Below are 23,950 nucleotides of genomic sequence, written 5' to 3' on the forward strand. Positions count from 1 at the left end.
AGTGCAACACTAGTGCAACACTCGGCATAAACAAATACGGTATTAAACTAAACAAAAAATGAGTGCTTTACACAATAATGGGGCTTATTCTGCGACGCGAATGACGTGACTCACGAAATTTTATATCGTTTTGCTGGCTTAAATAGCCTCTCTAGTCTCGAAATTTTCGTTCGGATGAGTTGATATTAGTCTTCAGAACTCATCGATACCCAAATTTCTTTTCTGAAGTATTTTATGGAGTCAGGACGAAGAAGTAAAATTTCGTGAGTCACGTCATTCGCGTCGCAGAATAAGCCCCAATGTCTTTTCCAATTTGGCGTGCATTGCCTTATCGGCCATGCCCTTTTTTTTTTTTTTTTGTTTGCATGCAATCAAAATGTTTTTGTTTTGAAAAATATTTACTTCCATAAAAATTTGCGTAATCTGCAAATCTAGTGATTTTTAAACTATTAATTTATTACGAAGAAAATAACCAAGAATGCCGGCTTCGTGTGTTGTTCCGGATTGCAAAATGAAATACGCACATAGTGAGGATGTTTCCTATCACAAGTAAGCCATACACATTAGTTTATCCGTATTGTCCGCTTTATGACAAAATTTGTTTTTATTTCCCACTTTGTGCTTTCAGATTTCCCTTTCGAAATACTGAACTGCTGGCTAAGTGGATTGAATTTACGGGTCGTGGTCCGGATTGGATTCCAACCAAGTGGACCTCAATTTGTAGCCGTCATTTCAGATCGGATGACTTCAAGGATTGCATCTACAGGTTAGTTTAACTTGTAATTTGTAATTTTATAATTTATTAACTATTACCGTGGACCTTGTTAAAATTATGTATACTTATTATTCAAAATATTTTTTAGGAAAAATTTAAAACCTTCTGCTGTGCCCTGCATTGAATACAAAATAATCAAACAAGCAGAAGATCAGCATGAATCTTCTGCATTAAAACACAATCCCCAATTTATTCAATCGGGTTTGGAGTCGTCTGAAACAGAAACGGATCATGAAGAGTTGTCTTGTCCGGACGAATCACAGCTATTGGACATCACTTGTCGTTTGTGTGGAATTGTTTTCAGCAAATGGTGTCAAGGACTCCTTGTTGAAATTCGGCAACATGCTACTGATATTTGTAAGTGTTTGCCATTTATCAATCTCGAGGTAACGCAATTTCCGCAGAAAGTGTGCAGTCACTGTATGAAAGTTATTCATGGATTTTCGGCTTTTTATGATAATGTGTCAAAGGCACAGCAAGATTTAGAAGACAAATACATCAGATCGTGTCAGGCTGATACCAGGTACCAGGTAGAGACCGTTGAACCCGCTAAAATAAGGATCAAGCAAGAGCCTTTCATCAAAATAAAGGAAGAAACCGTAGACTCTGGAATAAAAACAAAAGAATTGATTCCCGAACCGGTTGATAGTTCCTTAATTATAAAGAATCCCAGCGTCACAAATGATAAGAATAAGATTCTACTATTCAATAATCAAAACAATGATATTCAAGGTTCTAAACAATACAAAGATTCGAAAAGTTGTGAGATCTTGGAAATAGTAAACCTTTATCCACCGATTGTGGATATAACAAGTGCAACAATCAGAGAAGTTCAACCGTACGAAATAACACTGCCCTCAATGGCTGGCACCATGGTCACATTTCAGCAATCGAACCCACAAATCGTAAATTTGAAAACAGAAAATACCGCCGAAGAGGAAGAGGAAGAATACGATGAATGTTCCGGCTACTATCCAGATCATGTGGCTGGCCTGGACAGTTTAGAAGAACATAGCTACTCGAAATCACCTATACAGGCAACAGATGACAACAAGGACGAAATATTTCCTAATTCACAGCACTCAACAGAATCGATAAACCTGGGAGAAAATGGTACAATTCGTGTTATACATGTAGAATTGCCGCCACAACAGCATCTGATCGAGCAGCCGTTAGTTTTGAATTTCCCTTGCCAAACTTGTAACCAAAAGTTTTCGTCTCGGCTAAAACTCCTAAAGCACCGCGTTTTCAAATGTCCTTACACAGCGCCCTTCGCTTCCAAATGTGTTTATTGCCAAAAAACTATTCATAGTCTTTCGCGATCCAAAATTCACAAAATGGTGTGCTATAAGAAAATCTCTCAACGGAAAATTCGATTTACTAATGCTAAGAAAGTTCTATCTAAATTGAAAATAAGGAAACCAAAACCGGTAAAAACTTTAAAATGCACAATGTGCGATCGTACCTATTCCCGAATGTCCAATTTGAACAAGCACACTGCTAGTCATCGACCTTTGGAACAATGGAATCATAAATGTGGCATTTGTCTGAAAATATTCGACAAATTGTTCGATCTTAAACGGCACTTTCGGCTGTCAAAATGTGCTGGTGGAAGCGTTGATAACATGGCGATTCCTTCAGGTGATGGAGGACGTTTGCTGTACGTTTGTACGAGCTGCAACAAACAGTACAAAACATACAACGGGCTCAAGGTGCACGAAAATGAGCACACTAGGTTGAAAGCATTTGTTTGTGAAACCTGCGGAAAACGATTTGGCGGCCAGTTGAATTTAACACAGCACATGTTATGCCATGTGGACGTAAAAAGTTTTTCCTGTAAACTTTGTCCCAAGGTAAGCGATTCTATTTGAAGGTTGAAATACGTTTTAAATCACAATTTGATTTTGAAGGTTTTCAAACGGAACGGTGGTCTCACTCAGCATATTAAGGCATTCCACATGCAGATAAAACCATACCGGTGTACCGTTTGTGGGAGGGACTATGCTCTCAAAGCGGACATGACCAGATGTAGGCATTCGCGGCTGAAGGATGTCAATAGAGATTGTCTTTGATTGTTGATAAAAGATTGAATTTTCACTAAACAAAACTTGGCGGATTGCTTATTGGAAAGAATTAGTTTAAGGATTTTAGGTATGAATATTTCTATTATTTGTTTTTTTTTTTTCATTGTAGATTTATATTTCTTTTTTATTTATTTATATATAAAAAAAATTAAGATGTCGAAAACAATCAAATACTTTGATTTAGATAGTTAGCTTTACTCATGGCACGAAAAATCAAGGAAATTTCGGACTGATAAACTTATGAACAGCTTCAGATACATTTGGTATATTGTTTATCAACTTTTTGACATAGATCAATAGAACAGGATACTTGCTCACATGGTGTTGTTATATAGGTGTAAAGAATTGATTCATGAGATTCAAGTTCTGTCTCATATAAGCTTAAACCATATTATTTGTTCTACTCAAACTGTTCTCCTTTTCAAACCAAATTATACAGTGTATCCTTGATATCAAAAATATGTCTCATCTTTTTGAACTACCATACTCGTCAACCTTACCCTCTGACTGAAACATCATGAGACAACTCGTTCGTTGACATTTAGTCTCATGTCCTGGATATGCCTATTTTTTCTGAGATACAATCTATCTGCCGTTCAAATTTGTTTTGGTTGCACATGGACGCTAGGTTCTGCTTTTTATGCTATAGCAACGAGGGAACAATGTTGGTTATATTAGATTTTTGTTAAAACGTTTAAAAGAAATTAAAATAAAATGTTGGCAACTTTTACTACTGATGCCTCTTAGTAATCGAAAAAAAAGTAACTGAAATATGGCCATGTGTTGAATTCTTGACTCGCTTTTTTTTGGTTACCAACACTAACTACTTTTAAGGCTTACTACTTTCTCTCTTAAATTCCTTTGATACGCTTTTATCACATGGTACTCAGATTCCTTGAATTACATTCCATATACTTGCAATGACAAAATAAAACTTTATCTGATAACTTTTTCGCAGATTAAAATGACACTTTTTTCAACTAACTTATGATTGAAACACTAACTTAAAGTGAAAAACTAGTTTCACAGTTTAGAACTAAAGGGGAAAAACATTTACACATTTACAAACTTGGTCGGTTCAATTCACACCTTATGAGTGAGCCGTTGTCAAACCTTCTGTTTCAAAACTACTTGTAGCGCGTTGAGCGTAACGATGATGATGAAATACACGAGACGAGAATTCCTGATTAGCAACTGTTGTGGGGCTACTTGATTTTTTTTTCAAATGTTGTCGGTTTTCAAAAGTTCGTCCATCGTTTCGGATACCACCACATCGCTCAAATATCGACTCCGGTAGCTGGAATTCACTGGAAAACGGCTGCGCGCTGCTGGAACTGTTGTCTTCGCATTATTCGTTCCTCTTCTTGGCGGCGTTTCTCCTCCTGTTCTTGCCTGGAAAGACAAAAATGAAACAATGGTAATATTTTTTTTTGAATATGTGAACGAAATATCGGCATAAAGTTTGCGTAAGCCTTCCAAATACGCATTAAGGTAAAATAAAGCTTTACTATTTCAATTTAAAACGTTCAGACCTGCTGAACGTGGTCATGTACTGAGTCGATTTGGGGTCATTTTTGAATTTCTCAAACGCTGGGGTCTAAAAAGCTTTGTTTTGGTTCAAAACTCATCCATGATTTTTTACTGAATTTTTAGGCAACGTTTACATGAGTAAATTTGAACTTTTAGGTTTGTATGGGCAGGGAAAATGAATATTTTGTACTGAAAAATCAACATCTTTTTTGTTTTTTTCTGTGCAGCCGAGCCTGCTTATGGGTTTTGTGCCAATTTATAAATTCTCCAAAGAAAATTTTTCGCTGAACAACTTTGTCGAAGACCTTAACTTTGTATCATATATGCTATCAGTTTGCTGTTGACACCTTATTAAGGTCTTAGTTTACTATCAATTTGGGCATCAAAGTCTGCTCGGGTACTAGGAATAAAAGTTATTAGCTGTTTAACAGGGGTATGTCATTTGAAATTGATAAACAATAAATTCAATTGACATCACTGCTGGGTGCCTACACGGAAAAAAATTGAGTGGTCATCCCAAAGACGCTGTCATGATAATTTTACCATTTCAGCGCTATAGTATTTTCAACCACGAAAAGTTTAACATCGATTTTGTGAAAGTGCGCATGAAACAATATTGAAATTACTATGTACCTGGTAATTTTCGATAACTCTCAATGTTTGTTGTCTAAAATACTATGATCATGATAATTTCATCATAATTTCTATCACAACTACCGTCCGCATAGTAATTTTGACATTGCGGCACCAATTCATATCAACAAAATATTACGCACATCGTACTTTTGAGAACAAAACATATTTGACTCAAAAACATAAGTGCGTATGATAATTTTACTATGGTAAACATTCTTGTTGTTTACACTAATTCAGGATCATTAATCATCAAACCCGTTTGTAAAAAAACTAATTTTGAGCTGCTTTATAGTTACATAACTTTGAAAATCATTCCAGAGCAACGGGAGAACACACTAACATTGACCGACGTGTGTCGGAAGTGTGAATTTTCATGTTTCAAATAATGTCATAATGCATGCATGCAAATAAACAAACAAACATACATAGTAATTTTACTATTTAAATCAAGCTCCTCGCTCCTCCTAATCTTTATCATAATACATACTAGTTTCATCATGAAACATATTAATTTTACTAGGGACAAAGTAAAACAATGCATCATTTCATTGACAATTTTACTAAAACGCAGTCGAATTTACTATGCGCAGCCAAATTGAGCACATGGTAAAATAGCTATGCGTAAGGTATTATAAACAACAAAACATATTTGACTCAAAAATATGGTCGCCTGTTGTTCGTTTAAACCACGGATTTAGTAATTTTACTATGCTTTTTTTTTGTGTGTAACGAGGTATTGCATGACTACTTTTCATACAATGCTTTGTGGAGCACAAGCAGTGATGTCAATGGAATTTATTGTTTATCAATTCCGAAAGACATACCCCTGTTAAACAGCTAATTGTTCAGAGGGAAATTTCCTTTGGAAAATTTAAGGCTCGGCTTCAAAGAAAAAAACCATAAAAGATGTTGATTTTTCAGTACAACATATTAAATTTTCCCATACAAACATAAAAGTTCAAATTTACTCATGTAAACGTTATATAAAAATTCTGCAAAAAATCATGGATGAGTTTTGAACCAAAACGAAGCTTTTTAGACTTCAGGGGTTGAGAAATTCAATATCAATAAATATCAATCAATCAATAATAATAATTATTATTCTATTCTATTTTATTTTGATTGTTCATAGTCAGCTAGCTCATTCGTCCTCCTAACATAGCAACTGTTAGCATACGTTTCTTCTACATGTTTTATGAGAAAGAGCAGATTTTATAACCTATTAGCCAATACGAATTCTAGCTTTCGTAAGATTTTGAAAAAAACGGACAATAGGATATAATACAATAGTTATATGAATCAATTATAAGGTGATGATAGCACACTATTATTTTCAACTATGCTTCATGCTTTTATACTTGCTGTTCTTGTATTCTTCGTATTTTATGATTCCAACGACATATTTTACTTTTTTTTTATCAACGAGCGTTCAAGTATGGTATGCTTTAATAAAAAAAATTCAAGTGCTTTTCTTCACTTTCCTATGCAGGATTGCCAGGTTTAAAAAAAAAATCGTCCAGATCAGGTCGCTTCAACCAAAAGTCTCTCCCTTTTTTGCTATGATCCCTACCTATTTATTGAAAATTCCTACCTGATCTCATCATGGAATTTGTTCGTCCGCAGTTGCTGTTCGATTTTTGCTTCGAAAAAGTTTTTAGCCCCATTAACGCCGACCTCGTCCACATTGATCTCGGTAAGACGTGCCAATTGATCCAGACCTGAATCGGACTCCAGCTCACCAGCACGTGCTTTTCTGTAAGATTTTTTTTACGGTCGGTTACACTTATACTTGTTCTGAAGCTTCGAAAAAAAAACTGCAATTCTGTACCTATAAATCAGCATAAACTCGCGGAACGAAATCTTGCCATCCTTGTCTTCGTCAACTTCCGCGATCATCGCTTTCAGGCCCAGGTGAGTCTGGGGGGCGCCGAGTTTTTCCATCATGAACTTGAGCTCGGCTAAATCCAGGAAACCATCAGCGCCGACATCGTACCTTTGAGGGAAGAGAAGAGAAGAAAAAAGAATAACGATGAATACCGGATTAGCATCACAGGATTGTGTCATGTGTCTCCAAGTATGTTTTCATTCGTATAGTTGATTCATTCGAGATATCTCGACGGCGGCACGACAGCCGTGCATTGATCAGTTGGGATGAGTCATACAGTCTGACTTAAAAAGGGATCGCACAGAGGGTAGAAATCGCTGCCTCTTGAGTTTGCTTATTCACATTTTTTTTTTCATGTGAGATATGCTATTGAAACCAGAGAACTGAACCAGCTGTCAAATCGCATACAAACGCACCGTACCAAATTTTTGGTACCAGAACGTCAGTGTGGTTCCCGAAATTAAACACTTCACCCCATAACAGACTCGAAATAGGGTAACATTTTGGTTGCCAAACGTATCTGTTGTTGTCATACTGCAGATTTAGAATCAATTTTAACAAGGATTATGCTGAAAACTCTGCATTTTGTGTCCAACCATAATTTATTTATGTTACCAAAGATCCCTTTGATTGACATTCCCGAGCCGCCGATATCATTTTAAGAATTATTTAAAAATTGCCTCTGGTTGAAATTTTTGCAATGAGGAAGCCATGTTGCCCCTATACGTGTTTCACTCGTTTCATTTTTCTTCTTCCTGCGGGTTTCTTGACTGAAAACTTGGTACGGGAATTTTTGTTTTCTTCAGCCCCTTGATTGAAACATGACCATTTGAAAAAAACTCATTTTAATGTTCAGTTCTAGTTTCATATTTTGACTCTGTGTTTCAAGTGATATCGGAATCTCATAGTGTCTATTTTTTTTCTTTTATTTTGATGGATTTTAACTTCTTGAAGTCATTCATCCCTCCTTTACTCTTTATATGTAGAACTGACTGCGTGTTAAACTTTCTATTCCAAGTTTCTGCACATTAGGAAGTGCACATCAAAGTAGGCGATACCGACCACACGACCCCAAATTCCAGCATTATCGTTATATTCGGTGGTTACTGGTTTTTTTTTCGTCCTCATTTCAACAAACATTCTTTACAACCATCGCAGTATGCACGTGGTCAGGCACTGTAAGGCGAAAGTTCCTTCTATATTCTAATCACATTCACGGACTACTATGTTTCCAATCCATATGCATTTTTGAGTTCTCCTTTCTCTTATAAACAGAAATACGGCACACGGCACACGCGAGTTCGTAACCCAACGAACTTTGAGGCTGAGCTCCTCGTGGTCTTATTTAATCGTCAATTTAGGAAACGACCCATGCGGGTCGTCAAGCTCGAATTATGGGTCGATACGAAAAAAAAACCATGCTAATTACGAAACAATACGTACACATGTCGGATGTGTTGCATTTAGCTACGCCGAAACAGGCAAAACGACATAGGTATCCCATGCGTTCGATTGATCGGTTGTGGTGACCAGTATATTTAGGTACACAGACATACCTCCTTGCGGCAGCGGCTTTGCTGACCGTAGCCAAAAGTTTTGTAGGGTTTCTTCTGCTGGCTGGAGGCTTTTCGCGAAGAGTTGACCGCAGATTATGCGATTAGTGCTCGTTTTCCATGTGACCGGGTGAGCTTCTTGCCAGGGGCTATAATTTTTTGTTTGTTTGTTTTTTTTTCAAGCCCGCTCTACGCAACCAAACGTATTTATGAGCTAAACGATTTGTGAAGATGTGCCTATTCTGTACTGGAGGTTAGGATTAGATGGCTCCATTCCTTGGATTATTGCATAAATTATAAGCCTGCAAGCATTAAGTCGTTCACAATAGTCCAAGCTTATGGCATAGTCGCAAGGAGCCTTACTTTACACAAAGTAGGCCAATTCAAATGAAGGTATTTCAAACGGTTATGCCAAAAGGATGTAACTACTATATTTTTTTTAATATTCATAAGTTTCTCGAAAACGATACAATGGTTTAAACGACGCGACGGGACTAGAACCTAAAATCTCCGCTTGTACATTTTGGTCCATCAATGATCGTTGATCAGGAACTTAAGATGCTGATTCCAGGTGTTTTCTTTTTGATTTATAATTCTTTCTCCAGTGGAAAGGTTTAAAATTTGAATTAAAATTTAAAATATGGATGGTTGTGTCATTTCAGATTCATATTTTCTGTGTTCAAAAATCGTGATTTTTGGTAAGAATTCTGCTATGTTTTTTTACTGTGAATTTAGGATATTGTGATATTTTCGATATATTCGGATTTCGAATACATACTGCCCAAGTTTTATTTCTATGCAATTGAACTTAGTTCTTGTTTGATCAATAGAGGACGTCAACATTCAGCAATACCCATCTTTTACTTTCGTCAAACCCGGATTAAATAAGGCCTTATCGTTCAAAGAACAATCATTGTCGTAGGTAATTCCGTCACTTCCACAAACTGGTGCATCTTCTCTGATGCAATCATCTTCTTCGCCTTCAATTATGGTTTCGGGTTCCTGTTTCTTGTGCTTGAAAGCTTCACAAAGGACGAAAACGACGAGCAAAGCTATCAATCGTTTCATTGTACTTTTTCGGTTCTGTGTTCACACAAGTTCACCTGTTAATGTTGTACTGGATACATCATGTGCTAAGCTTATATACAACGAGCGATTACGAGCGGTCCGCGGTTATCTAACTTTGTTTAAAAAGCGTACTAGAAGAGGTCCAAAGAAAATTTCAAATTGCTACTGTGACAAAGATAAGGGCACGTGTAACACAATTCTCTTTCTAACTGCTCATGATGATACTGAATTCTTGCTTTTTTTAGTCACTGTTCCTACTGTTCCTTGAAAACATTTTCGTGTTTATCACCAAAAAACACAAATTTCCGAAATTTCTTTACCACGAGCGAAAAAAAACGCGTTTGTTTGACGTTGCTCAACGCCTACTTCCGCATATAGTCTTTATGCATCGTCCGCTATAAGATAGAAGTTGGAATTTCAGGGATCTAGTTAGCTTAGTTCAGGAAGCTATGTCAATAATATTAGATCCAGATGAGTCGTTGTTGGAAGGTATTTTACAAAAAATAACATTAAGTCTTTTAAGGAATATTTACATAACATTTTTGGAAAAGGCGTGGTAGAATTGGACCAAAAAATGAAAAATTAAACATCCACGGTTCTTTTGGAGAATTAGAAGTTGCTGCTGCTGCAGTTGCTAACGAGAATGAGTCCACTTCTGGATAGTCAACTGGTCATTCATCAAGGCTCCGAAAATGCCAACGAAATCAGACAGTCTGGAATTTCAACTTGCGGAAAAAGCTACGAAACTAAGGGGAAAAATACGTTGATTCTATCGGAAAAAGCGACCAGCTAAACAGTTGATTCCAATGGAACTTGCGAATCTTGTTCATTCTGAGTAGCATGGAAATTTGTAGCCCAAAAACGCAGAAAATCAAATATGTGAACAAAAACAAAACAGCTAGTGTCATACTAAAAATACTCGTTACATACATGTTCCAAAAGGATGCGATCATATTGTTTGGAGTCAGAGGGGTGCAAGTGTCATTCTTGGGATCAGAAGGGTGCAAGTGAAAAATATCAAAAAAAGTATTTCGCCGTTTCAACATAAATATCGCAAAAATTTTTGGTTTTTTTTTTAGAATCATTCATTTTAGATCTCTTGAGACACACTCCATCGAAAATTGAGTAGAAAAAGCGATTCGATAATTTTGATTTAGAAAAAAAAACTTTGAGGCCCGTTTTCTCGAAATCATCATTTCGGCACTTGCACCCCTCTGATCCTAAGCGCCTCAATTAATTTTTTGGCGTATGGTATAATTTTCAATTTTTTTAAGAATCAACCTTCGTTTGCATGTACAAATATCTGAGGGTCTTATGAAGGTTTTGGCCGCTTAGTGTCACTTTCATTTCAGAATTCTAATATCTGAATTCAAAATTCACTATTCGTGACTCACAATTCACTCAATTCATAATTTAGAAAGTTAGTATTATTAAAAAATGTGTCGATCAAAAGAGGTATGATTGTCAGAGAACGGCCAACGTATTACCGACTATACTGCAGGTGTCTTTAAATAGTACACCCAGTGAAATTTAAAAAAATAAAATTAAAAAAATACTAGGGCCTAAGAAATTCGATATAGCTTGAAGATCCAGAGCGGCTCAAAGCGAACACTTGCGTAACTATATGTTCCAGTTTTCCGAATTATCCGGCATTTAATGACATCCAAATGACTAAACATCTGTTTGATTTAGCTTATGAATAAAGAGGAACTTCTTAGAGAACAATCGGTATTACAATATATAGGGAAACCTTGCCCGAAAGTTCTGATATAAATAATCAGGAAAGCTTTAGCGTTGCGTATTTTTTGGATTCCTGAATTGATTTTCTCTTAATGGCTTTCGATATATTCTTTGGAAAACAAGTGAGATTGCATTGGGATAATCAATCTGAACACCCCTCATTTTGAAGGTGTGTGTGTGTGTAGAATGTTGCTACTATTTTGATTTTGGAATTCACTCTTCAGTTGTCAAAATGCCGTCCAAGGAAGAAGAGCAGCGTATCAAAATTCTGCGCGCGTCGCGAAAATCCGAGCTACTCGCACGCAAAGCTGGCAAAATCGCTAAAAGTTGCCAAATCAACCGTTACAAATGTAATTAAAGTGTTTGGGGAACGTTTGTCAACAGCCAGGAAGTCTGGATCGGGGGGAATCGAAAACCGGAAGCCGCTGAGACAACGAAGAGAGTTGCCGGTAGTTTCAAGCGAAACCCTAACCTCTCTCTCCGAGATGCCGCAAATAAGCTGGATGTATCGTCTATAACCGTGCATCGAGCCAAAAACGAGCCGGACTATCGACTTACAAGAAGGTAGTGACTCCAAACCGCGATGATAAACAAAATACGACGGCCAAAGCGCGATCCCGGAGACTGTACAGGACGATGCTGACGAAGTTTGACTGCGTGGTAATGGACGACGAAACCTACGTCAAAGCCGACTACAAGCAGCTTCCGGTGCAGGAGTTTTATACGGCAAAAAGAAGGGGAAAAGTAGCAGATATTTTCAAGCACATGAAACTGTCAAAGTTCGCGAAGAAATATCTGGTTTGGCAAGCCATCTGTACCTGTGGCTTGAAAAGCAGCATTTTCATAGCTTCCGGGACTGTCAATCAAGAAATTTACGTGAAAGAGTGTTTGAATAAACGTCTGCTGCCTTTCCTGAAGAAACGCGGTTGTTCCGTACTGTTTTGGCCGGATTTGGCATCTTGCCATTACGGTAAAAAGGCCATGGAGTGGTACGCCGCCAACAACGTGCAGGTGGTTCCCAAGGACAAGAACCCTCCCAACACGCCAGAGCTCCGCCTAATTGAGAAATACTGGGCTATTGTCAAGCGGAACCTAAAGAAGACCAGAAAAACTGCTAAGGACGAGCAGCAGTTCAAGGCAAACTGGCTTTCTGCGGCGAAAAGATGGACAAGGTGGCTGTACAAAATCTGATGGCAGGGGTTAAGCGTAAGGCCCGGCTATTCGGATTTGGAAAAGCGGAAGCCTAACTGAATATTTTTTCTGAATTTTATACTAATTAAACTTGAAAAAGAAATTTATTTTAATTTTTTAAATAAACGACTTCACCAATTTACACGCTTTTTCCCTTGACCAAATTTTGACCGTATCACCCTTTAAGCATTTTTTTCAAATTTGTCATTTTTGAAATTTTTATCATAAGAGTCATTTTTTTTTGTTTTTAGTTTGGTATCAGAAAAGGGGTAGACTTAAAGCGGCACGTTATCCAAACAAACGGGAAAATTGTGCCTAGCCTTTTTTTCACAGATTTCATCATATGAGAAACCTGAAAACCATAAAAGGATTAGAAAATAAATAAATATTTAGGGCATAAAGCCGATCCACGTAGAGATTTTGAAGCATTGAATAGCTTATAGGCATATTGGGTGAAAAATGACAGATTGTTATTTTAGTTTAAATTCTTAGAATTAGATACACTTATAACAGGATAGGCGAGAGTACCTAAAAGCTCCTAGCAAATGAAAAACAGGCATATATGATCTCAAATGAATTATACATTATTGATTTACAACTACAAAATTCAGGAGATTTAAGACAATGATCAGAAAATGTTCTAACCAGGATGCAGAAACGAGGGAAAATAAACGATTTTATAAAGTTTTGATCAAAAGCTTGATTTAATAGGGAGTTTTAAAGCCTTTTGGCAAACTAAAAGAAAATATTTTTTTTTAAACATTTTTTCCATGGAAACGATATTTGTACGGCTCGAATGATTGAATAACCATGACGGAATTTTAAAAATGAAAAATCTTTATATGAAAGGACATTTACCTCCACAAAATGTTGTTACCAATCCAAAGATAGAAGGGACTGAACACTTGTACATTATAAGAAAAATACACTAATTTTGTGCTTGATGTAGCAGATATAACTGATGTAATTTAGATCATATTCTTCTATGATTTCAAATCGATTAATATTAACAGATAGCCAAAAGCAATGGGACCGTAAGCGATGCGTTTGCGATTCGCATTTGAACACTTGTGAAGATATTTTATTAAACGGAGTTACTAGGAGAGCAAAAGGATTAGTTAAATGAAAAATCATATTCCAAATTGGCAAACAAGAAAATATGGAAGAATACAGCTTGTGCAAATGCATGTTCTACATGTGCACTATTAACATACCCTTCTCGAGAGGAAATACGTACACAATTTCAAAAATACTAGCAGGAATTTAAAACTGATTCAGATTCAAAACATTTTCTTCCAATGTTTTGAACTTGAAAAACTTCTAAACTCTGCATGCAATAATTGACCTTGACCTATTTTCTCCCCCTCCCAGATACAGCCTCAATGATTTCCAATAGACAGAAATATGAGATAAACGTATCTGGGAAGTACTAAATAAGTCGCCTCGTACGACATTGACCAGTATCCCAGTGGCAGTATTCTTTAGGCCGCTGCCACACTGCCACACAGTAATTTGTCAGAAGTATAAGTCGATTTTCAACTCAGTCGATTTCTTTCGATTTAAGACCAGATCCGATATAACATCAGCATCAGAATCAAAATTTCGTTTTTCCCGATTTTCTTTCCTTCTTAAATTATGTTTGAGGAGCAAAAAATCGTAACTTTGAGCTCTTTGAGGCATCAAGCCTGAATGAGGTGAAATTTTGCACAGGTCGTTAATCCATTCTACAAATTTTTCTGGTAGGTTTTCTTGTCTCGACATGACCCTTTTCATGAACTGCCACCAGCCAAGTTTACACTAGGAGACGGTTCGTCTCGAGACGGTCTCATAACAAAAATCGCAGTTCAAGTTGCCTAGTATGGACTAAGCTTAATATACATGTATCAAGATGAGCCGGCATATCGTTTCTTGAACTAATCGTCGGAGACGTCGATACTGGTGACATTGAAGCGAAAAAGATTGTTAGGAAGCCTCCTTTAGGACCATTTCTCAACTGAAATCAGGTTGTGTCATTTCAGATTCATATTTTCTGTGTTCAAAATTTTTGTTTTTGGTAAGAATTCTGCTTTGTTTATTTACTGTGAATTTAAGATATTGTGTTACATTTTAGAAATATTCGGATACATACTGCCCAAGTTTTATTTCCATGCAATTGAACTTAACTCTTGTATGATCATTACAGGACGTCAACATGCAGCAATAGCCATCTTTTACTTTCGTCAAACCCGGATTAAATAAGGCCTTATCGTTCAAAGAACAATCATTGTCGTAGGTTATCCCGTCACTTCCACAAACGGGTGCATCTTCTCTGATGCAATCATCTTCTTTGCCTTCAATTATGGTTTCGGGTTCCTGTTTCTTGTGCTTGAAAGCTTCACAAAGGACGAAAATGACGAGCAAAGCTACCAATCGTTTCATTGTACTTTTTCGGTTCTGTGTTCACACAAGTTCACCTGTTAATGTTGTACTGGATACATCATGTGCTAAGCTTATATACAACGTCGATTATGAGCGGTCCACTGTTATCTAAAAGGCGTACAGTAGGGGAAAGGTTTCCTAAATGGGCCTATCGGGTTAAATGACCCTACTGCTGTTTGATGAAATGGCTGACTAGACAGCTTATATGACCAATGCATTTTGAGGGTGATATGCTTAGAACATAAGGCAAGAAAGAATTTTATGAATTTACAAACTCAAAAAAATTTAAAAAAATCATACAAGTTTTTGATACATTTTGATGTAATATTTCGACTTTTAAAAATTATACGTAAAGAAGCTTAAAACAAAAACTAGGATGGTTTCTGTTTCTTACTCAAATGAACCTTAGAAATTAAACATATTTCAGCTTTTGTGGACGTTTAAAAATGATAATATAATAGAATAATAGAATGTTTTTGTATGCCCCCATCATGTTTGTAAAATGCCTCCATCCTAAAATAACAGGTTAAATAGAATAAATAAATTATTCTTATCACTGAACCTTTAAATTTAAGCTCTGACTAACATCTTAAGAGAGAATTGAAGATCTAAAAACAGATTTGGTAATGTTTTTCTCATGGATGAACTGCCTCCATAGTATGGCAACCCTAACTTTTGTTTTATTCCATTAAATTATTATATACATAGATTTTTATGAAACTTCAGCTTTGTTGTACGGAAATTATTACTTTCTAGCAGTTTCAATGAAATTATACGGAAATATTGCCCAAAAAACAGAAATTTTGTTCAAAACACAAATAGGCGCATTTAGCCCGCACGGTTTGAGGTTCAGCATTTTAGACAACACTTACAATAAAATCGTTTTCTCGGAAACAGAATAAAATTTTAACATAAAAATTACTCCATTGTATAGAAAACAGATGCCTGCACACGTGTATATAGTTTTTGTACACATATTCGATGTGATATTTGATTAAATCAGTGTTCTGCTTAATAGGCGCATATAGCCCGCTCCTCCCCTACAAGTCACAGCAAATCTAGAAGAGGTCTAAAGAAAATTTCAAATTGCTACTGTGACAAAGATAAGGGCACGTGTAACACTATTCTCTTTCTAGCTGCTCATGATGATACTGAAAACATTTTCGTGTTAATCACCAAAAAACACAAATTTCCAAAGTTTTTTTTTACCACGAGCGAAAACAAAACGCGTTTGTTTGACGTTGCTCAACGCCTACTTCCGCACGGGGAACACTTTTTCTTTATAAACAAACAAAATCCTAACACGGGACGATGCATATAGTCTTTATGCATCGTCCGCTATAAGATAGAAGTTGGAATTTCAGGGATCTAGTTAGCTTAGATCAGGAAGCTATGTCAATAATATTAGATCCACCCGAGACGTCCAAAAGAAAATTTATCAAATTGAGAACTATTTTTCCATTTAATCTTGTATCGCAGATGTTAGACGTTCGGGAGTTGAAATCCGGAAAACGGCTGTATTTTATTGGACGATGAAACATACGTCATACGAACTTTGGACAAATCCCGGGTCGAACATTTTACCTTTGCGAACCGTAAGGGGAATGCTGTTAGATTGAAATTTGTTTTTGCGGATAAATTTTCCCGGAAGTTGATGATTTGGCAAGCTGTGGAACGAAGACAACTATTTTCAAGGAGGAAAAGTTCACAAGAAGAAATGGCTTTGGGGCATGTTTTCGCCGTGTCAGCAGAGTAATAAAAATATTGCAAACAGAATTAATCCAGCAGAGTCCCACTTTTCTGACTGGATCGATCGACTGTGCACCGAACCGAGGATTGCTGTGGAATCCTTCAACAATGGAGCAACTGAACGACCTTGACCTGACTGACGATATTGTTTTGTTCGCCCAAACACAACCGGATATGCAGAGCACCTTACCGAAAGTTCCAAGGCAGCTAGTCTCAAAGTCAATGTCGGAAAGACCAAGTCGATGGAGATCAACACAGGAAATCCCGCCAGTTTGATGGTAGCTGGGCAACAGCTTGAGAAAGTGGAGTGCTTCCAGTATCTTGGTTGCCAGATAACGCCTGATGGTGGTGCCAAGAAAGACATCGAAACCCGGATCGGAAAGGCCCGATTTGCGTTTGCGAGTCTCCGAAACATCCGGCAGTGACGTCAGATCTCTCTACGAACGAAAATCCGAATCTTCAACTCAAACTTCAAATCCGTATTGCTGTACGGGTGCGAAACTTGGTGCACATATGCGGTAACGACAAGAAAACTGCAAGTATTTGTAAACCGCTGCCTGCGGAATATCATCCGCGCTTGGTGTCCTGGCAACTGGATCTCAAATGAGGAACTACATCGCAGGTGTCATCAAAGGTAAAGCCCTAAAATAAAAGTGCGGCAGACTGTCACCGCGGAGTTCCAATCGAACTGTCAAAAGTTGTTCCAATCGAGCATAACCATTTTACAGTAGTCATTTTCTAGCATTTTCTGCCTTCTCGTATTGTGTAAAGCCCTACAGTAAAATGGTTATGCTCGATTGGAACGACTTTTGACAGTTCGATTGGAACTCCGCGGTAATAGTCTGCCGCACTTTTATTTTAGGGCTTTAATCAAAAAACGCTAGAAATCGAGATTCGGAAACGTAAGTGGAGATGGATTGGGCACACGCTGCGAAGAGATGAGAACGAGATTTGCTGAGAGGCGCTAGAATGGAATCCAGAGGGACATCGAAGAAGAGGCAGACCCAGGAACTCGTGGCAGCGAAACCGAGCCGCCGAAACCGAACTGTCGACGAGAATCTTGGCTGGGACCGAGTGAAGACGCTGGCTCCGGATCGTCAACAGTGGAGGTCTTTTACCACGGCCCTAAGCACCGGAGGATCGACACGGGAACATTAAGTAAGCAAGTAGTAAACAGGCCATAACTTTTTAACCGTGTTAGTTAAAAATTAACCAAATTTTACACACTTCCTCACTTTCTCGCATGCTGTCACACTTCCTCGCATGCTGTCAAACTCGAAGTCGTGTTTTTCGATTCCATGAAAATGGAGGTGAACCAACGCGAGTCGAGAGAACAAATTCTTTCAAAACACCTGTAATTTCCTAACCTGTCGCATCGGCAGTTGGGAAAAATGTTGAACATTCACCGTTCAACCGTCTACAGAGTGCTGAAGCGTTTCCAGAAGCGGTTGTCGTTGGACCACGGCAAAGGAGCCGGAAGACAACCGGGACCGGAGAACAAAAAGGGGGAGGGGAAGGTGAAGCGGACAATTAAAGCAAATCCCAATGTCCCAAGCCGTGATTTGGCTAAAAAGATCGGCATGTCGCAGAGCTACGTCCAGAATGCAAAGAAGAGAGCTGGACTACATACATACAAGGTAGAGAACTTCAACAATCGACGGCTAAAACTCGGGCACGGATGCTCTACGAGAAGATGCTGACAAAATATGGCTACTATGAGATGGACGACGAAACGTTTATAATAGCCGATTTTAAGCAAATACTGACGACAAATTTAAGAAGAAGAAAATGTCGAAGTTCGCTTCCAAATATCCCGTTTGACAGGCCATCTGCTCTGGCGGACTGAGGAGTGAGCCTTTCGTGACAAAGGGCATAGTAAATGGCGAGAACTACAAATCTGAGTGCCTTGAGAAGCGCCTTTGCCGTTCTTGCAGCAGCACGACAAAGCTTCGCTATTTTGGCCAGATTTGGCATCATGCCACTATTCACTATTCTAAAAGTTTCTTGGAGTAAAATGAGGCCAATTCTGTCTATTTTATTCCAAGGAACTGGACATTATTGCCCAGTACTGCCCGGTGGAGCAGTACTGTTCAATAATGAAGAGGGATCTTCGGAAGAGCAAAAAGACAGTCAAAGATGCATACTTTGAACCCGATATAGGGTACAGGAGCTTTATCTGAAAAGGAGTCATCTCAATCTTATCTGGGTCAATAGTACAAATAAAGGTGTAGTCAGTGTGTGCAATCAAAACTTTAAAAAAGAATATTTTTTGATTATTTACCATTCATAACGTGTTTTATTTAATTGAATTTGTAATTAATTTTGTGTTGATCAATAGAAGACGTCAACGAAAAAGCCACATCAGCAAGGGCCGTCCTTTTCTTTCGTTATTCCCGAATATAGAAAGTTCGCAACATTCAACGAACACTCATTGTCGTAGGTTTCCCCGTCGCTTCCACAAACTGGTGCATCTTCTCTAACGCAAGCTGCGGCGCCTTCTTCACGTTTCAGTCTCATGGTAAAAGCTCCGCCAAGGAAAAAAATGACCAGCAATACTGCGAAATTTTTCATTATGCTTTTCCGGTCCTGTTTTCACACAAGTTCACCTGTTGATGCTGTACTGGATAGATTAATGGGACCGTCAATGCTTATATACAACGTCAATTAAGAGCGGTTTGTTGTTATCTGACTTTGTTTAACCCTTGAATGTATAGTGTTGTTCTAAAACAACACTAATCAAAATCCAAATATATCGAAAACGCGTGAATATTTTTGCGTGATATATTAACAAAAAATATTCTAGAGATTAAAAAATATTAGAATTGCACTTTATTACGATATTTTCATGTAGATATCGAACAAAGTATGCAGAAAAATGGCAAAAATCAAATTTATCAATTTTTTTTTTTAAAGTAGTTTTTGGAATATCGTTGTTATTTCTTCATATTTGCAAATTCTAACACAGTTTTTAATCTCAATTAATCACAAACATCATCCTGCACCGAAATAACAAGGTTTTGAACTCTGTTGTGGTATGAGCCTACTTGGTTGAATGATTCAACTGAATCAAAGCAATCGAAAGATTCCTTTTAATTCAACCACGGTAAATGAAAAGTTCATATACTAGTATTTCGATAGCAACTTACTACCTAGGTAGTAAGGTACTACCTAGGTAGTAAGTTGCTATCGAAATACTGGTATATGAACTTTTCATTTACCGTGGTTGAATTAAAAGGAATCTTTCGATTGCTTTGATTCAAGGTTTTGAAGAAATTAACAAAATCGTATTGAAATTAAAAAAGAATTTCAAAAAATATTTTTCAACTTTGATAGGCTATAACTTTTAAAATATTCAAAATAACGACTTCAAACATGTTGAGTTTTGTAAATCGAATTAAAATGTTATTATTTCACTGAATCTATAATTGCAATTCTCATTTAGAAAAAGTCATGCATTAATAGGGTTAATGGGCATACAAGTCACAGCCAATCTGGTCCATCGAAAATTTCAGATTGCATCTGTGATAAAGATTAGTACACGTGTAACACACGAACCATTAATTAATTCTTTGGCGTATGGTATAATTTTCAATTTTTTTTAAGAATCAACCTTCGTTTGCATGTAAAAATATCTGAGGGTTTTATGAAGGTTTTGGCCGCTAAGCACCACTTTCTTTTCAGAATTCTTATATCCGAATTCAAAATTCACTATTCGAGACTCACAATTCACTGAATTCATAATTTAGAGTTAGTATTATTAAAAAATGAGTCGATCAAAAGAGGTATGATTGTCAGAGAAGTTAAAGAAAACCAAAAAACTTTTTATTTGGAAAATTTTGAAAAAAAAACCGACTACACTGTGCAGGGTTTCAACCCGAAATCTCCGGCTTTCTAGGCCAACGAATTACCGATTATACTGCAGGTATCTTTAAATAGTACACTCAGTGAAATTTAAAAAAGTAAAATTCAAAAAATACTAGGGCTGATATAACTGGTTCAGCTTGAAGATCCAGAGCGGCTCAAAGCGAACACTTGTGTAACTATAAGTTCCTGTTTTCCGAAACATTTATTTTGAATCAGCAAATATTTATTTATATCTTAGTTCATATTACTAGTTTTCTAAGAGAACCTTGTGTTGGGTTGGAGGGAGTTATCCGAACGGCGGCATTTAATAACATCCAAACGAATACGGTTTGTTAGAATTAGGTAAACTTCTGTTCGATTTAGCTTATGAATGAAAAGGAACTTCTTAGAAAACATCCGACATTACAAAGTATAGGAAAATCTTTCCCGAAAGCTTCGATATACATTATCAGAATAGCTTGAACGTTTCGTAATTTTTCGGTTGTAGAATTGGTTTTCTCTGTATGGCGTGAGATTGCATCGGGATAATTAAAACCTCAGCCAACGGAACCTCAGTAAGGAAGTCGATTACATTCAATAATTAAAAATTTTGTCTTCTACGATTGCTCGCATTTCGAACTTTATTCAAATTATTACACACGTTTCGCATTCTTAAATCGTTTTCTGCAGGGGCCATACTTTTCTCTGTACAAGTCCTCCTCCGAGTCGGTTTCCAGGTGCGCTTTGATAGCGCAGTTCAAAAAACAATTGTTCTCGTATGTTACCCCAGTGTTTGCACAAACGGGCAAATAGAGGTGTGGACAACCACAGATTTGGTCATAGGTAAGTTTAATTTCCTCCTCTTCGTCTGCTTCATCTTCTTCGTCTTCCATTGCCACAGCTCCAAAAATTACCATAACGATCAGCAAAACTGTCCAGGCTTTCATGATGCGTTTGCAGGTTCTAGTTCAAGCACAAGTCCTCCTGATGATTTTGTACTGGATAAATCCATTGAATGCGACATTGATTTTATAAAACATTGATTATAATCGGTCGACACTTATCTGGTTTCCTTAACGAGGCGTGTGTACGCATATTGATACGATGTGCTTTCTTATGGTAAGTTCATAAACAAAAATAGCATAACGAATAGCAGTGGACCCGAATTGCTCCCTTATGGTACTGCAATGACAAATGGCGATTCTAACTGATTCAATTTTCGATAACATTGTTTAGTTTTATTGAACAAATTCGACAGGTGAGATGTTTTTAAATTACATTGCATGTCAACAGGCAACCAGCAATAACCTCTTTATATTTTGGTGATATTTTATTCAGAGGGACATTAACAAGGGCGAAATTCTCTTAATCACTGTCTAAACAACAGAAGTCTTCCGAAATGTATCTTGCTGCTTCAGCACTGATTACGTAAAAAAAAATCTCTCATAGCTCTAACAAAAAACAATAATCAAATCATTTCCATCTTATACCAACTGAACCGATGATTGCAACCGATAGCCAGTGAACCTGAGCCACCCATCGGCTGATGGCTGATGGATCGGAAAATGCCCATAACATCGGTAAACGATGGGTAAGTGGGAAATCATATTTTTTGTCTGTTCACGCCGCTCACAAATCATTCGAGTTGGAGCATTTTACATGGATTATCCATCTACTCTCTGCCGTTAATTTCCATGGGGTCGCATCGTAGGCTTTTGAACCGGAAAAAAATTACAAAATCTTAGGTGAAGTTGGAATTTTAAAAAAGTTGCAAAACAATCATCAGTTCAAAAGAGTCAAACTTCTCATATGATAAAATAGAAAGAAGAAAAAATGAACATATGAATAGTGAAAATTCTGATCTAAACTGCCTATCGCTCCCAAAAATCTTGAACGCTAAAATTTGAACAAAAAAACATATTGACAAGTAAATCTGTTGGCCATGGGGGACAGCAGTCAGCAGTTTTGTGAGTTTAATAAGTAGTACATCCAAAGACATACCTCCATTCAACTTTTATAAAATATTTGCTTAGTAAGATTACAATATGTAATAAGTTAAGGACCATAACTTAAGGTGACAACATAGTACTAATTGGAGATTTCAATACTAATATGCTGAACCCTTGTGATTCAACTTATAACCTCAGAGACACGTTAGACAATCTTGGCTTTAGTTGTGTTAATAGTAATCCAGCTCATTTCCATTCAAATGGAAGTTCTTTAATCGACCTTTTGATTACGAATAATAACAACTTTATTTTGTATCACGATCAAGTGTTTTTCGAAACAAGATATTCTTTATGCATCACTTAACATAAGTCAGAATCACGAAACCAATTTTTCATACTTTAGAGATTACTCAAATATAAACCTAGACCTTCTACACACTTCATTCAATTCCTATGATTGGACTTTTTGCAACCGGATTGATGATCCCGATCTCGTACTTGAAATTCTGAACAGGCGAATTTTAGAACTATTTAAAGCTTCCGTTCCGTTGAAGAAAACGTCTCCTTATCGTTGCTGGATTAGATCCAAACTGCAGGATGACTTTGCACGATATAAAAGATTACGAAATTTAGAGACAAACAAGATCAAGTGAGCCAAAATTGATTCTGTTTCTAATCGATTTCTAAAAGCTAATTCAAACCAGGGGCTGTGGAGAAAATTAAAATTAATCCAGAATTCTAAGCCAACTAAATATGGACTGTTCGATCATTCAAGTGATCAGATCAATGAGTATTTTGCTTCTAATTTTACTACTGACGATGAATTTATCTTCCTGTTCTACCACTGAATGAAAATGGATTCCATTTCACTTCAATTGACTCCAACGATATCGTAGGGTGATTTGCCAATCGTTGTCCTCTGCCCCATCGTTGCACAGGATGACTAAAATTGTCGATATTACCGCCGTCTTTCAAATTTTTTTTCAAAAATAATACCAAATCATGTTTTTTGGATTGTTTACTGATAATATGAGGCTTTTAACGATATTTTCTGCTGTGAATTAGGCATATAACGACAGTTTTACTTTTTCTTGTTTTTTTCGCGCGGTTTTTGTGCAAAATGTTAACCAAAACCTTAAGATTCCTTCAAAGGCAAATAAGGTTTCACGCCAGAACAAAACATTTTTCGTATCGGTTTTCTCTATGAATCGTTTGTTGGACTATTTTGAAACCATGATTTCTAAAAAAAAATCACGATCCCCATAGATCTAGAGAAAATATCGAATTGTGTAACAATTAGTCCGCTCAATCTTCTCTTACCCAATTATTGTACATCAATTAATTCTCTAGCTGGCTGCATTACTAATACGCTTGATAAGATACAAGTTATTAACTTGTTAAAACTTGTTAAAAATAAATTAAAGCAACTGATAAAACTCGAATTGTCTTTTAGGGATCCATATCGAACGTAACACGTCAAGGGGGGATGGATGGGAAGTATGAATGAAAGCTTGTAACTATTTGTTGAT

At 37.0% G+C, this 23,950-nt stretch overlaps 2 protein-coding genes across 2 annotated transcripts in view; one reads left to right on the forward strand and one right to left on the reverse strand.

Annotated features, from left to right (window-relative positions):
- Positions 1-370: 370 nt before the first annotated feature.
- LOC129746308 (putative zinc finger protein 286B) lies at positions 371-2,882 on the forward strand. The gene is made up of 4 exons (XM_055739908.1): positions 371-549; positions 629-766; positions 864-2,628; positions 2,686-2,882. The coding sequence occupies exons 1-4, from the start codon at positions 479-481 to the stop codon at positions 2,845-2,847; spliced, it is 2,136 nt and encodes a 711-aa protein (XP_055595883.1). The 5' UTR covers positions 371-478; the 3' UTR covers positions 2,848-2,882.
- Positions 2,883-3,108: 226 nt separating this feature from the next.
- LOC129746309 (EF-hand domain-containing protein D2 homolog) overlaps positions 3,109-23,950 on the reverse strand; it is a 49,012-nt gene continuing 28,170 nt past the window's right edge. Inside the window, exons 2-4 of the mRNA XM_055739909.1 lie at positions 6,854-7,018; positions 6,617-6,778; positions 3,109-4,251 (exon numbers count right to left, since the gene is read on the reverse strand). Coding sequence (XP_055595884.1) covers positions 4,164-4,251; positions 6,617-6,778; positions 6,854-7,018 — 415 coding nt within the window. The 3' untranslated portion in view covers positions 3,109-4,163. The remainder of the gene's footprint in view (positions 4,252-6,616; positions 6,779-6,853; positions 7,019-23,950) is intronic.

The sequence above is a fragment of the Uranotaenia lowii genome, chromosome 2 (assembly GCF_029784155.1).
Source record: "Uranotaenia lowii strain MFRU-FL chromosome 2, ASM2978415v1, whole genome shotgun sequence".
Taxonomy (NCBI): Eukaryota; Metazoa; Arthropoda; class Insecta; order Diptera; family Culicidae; genus Uranotaenia; species Uranotaenia lowii.

What these genes read in the sequence shown, in the direction of transcription:
- LOC129746308 (XM_055739908.1), top strand. Translation starts at nt 479, where the DNA reads ATGCCGGCTTCGTGTGTTGTTCCGGATTGCAAAATGAAATACGCACAT. An exon ending in TTCAAGGATTGCATCTACAG is followed by an intron (nt 767 to 863) that starts GTTAGTTTAACT and finishes AATATTTTTTAG; the next exon opens with GAAAAATTTAAAACCTTCTG. An exon ending in CCTGTAAACTTTGTCCCAAG is followed by an intron (nt 2,629 to 2,685) that starts GTAAGCGATTCT and finishes TTGATTTTGAAG; the next exon opens with GTTTTCAAACGGAACGGTGG.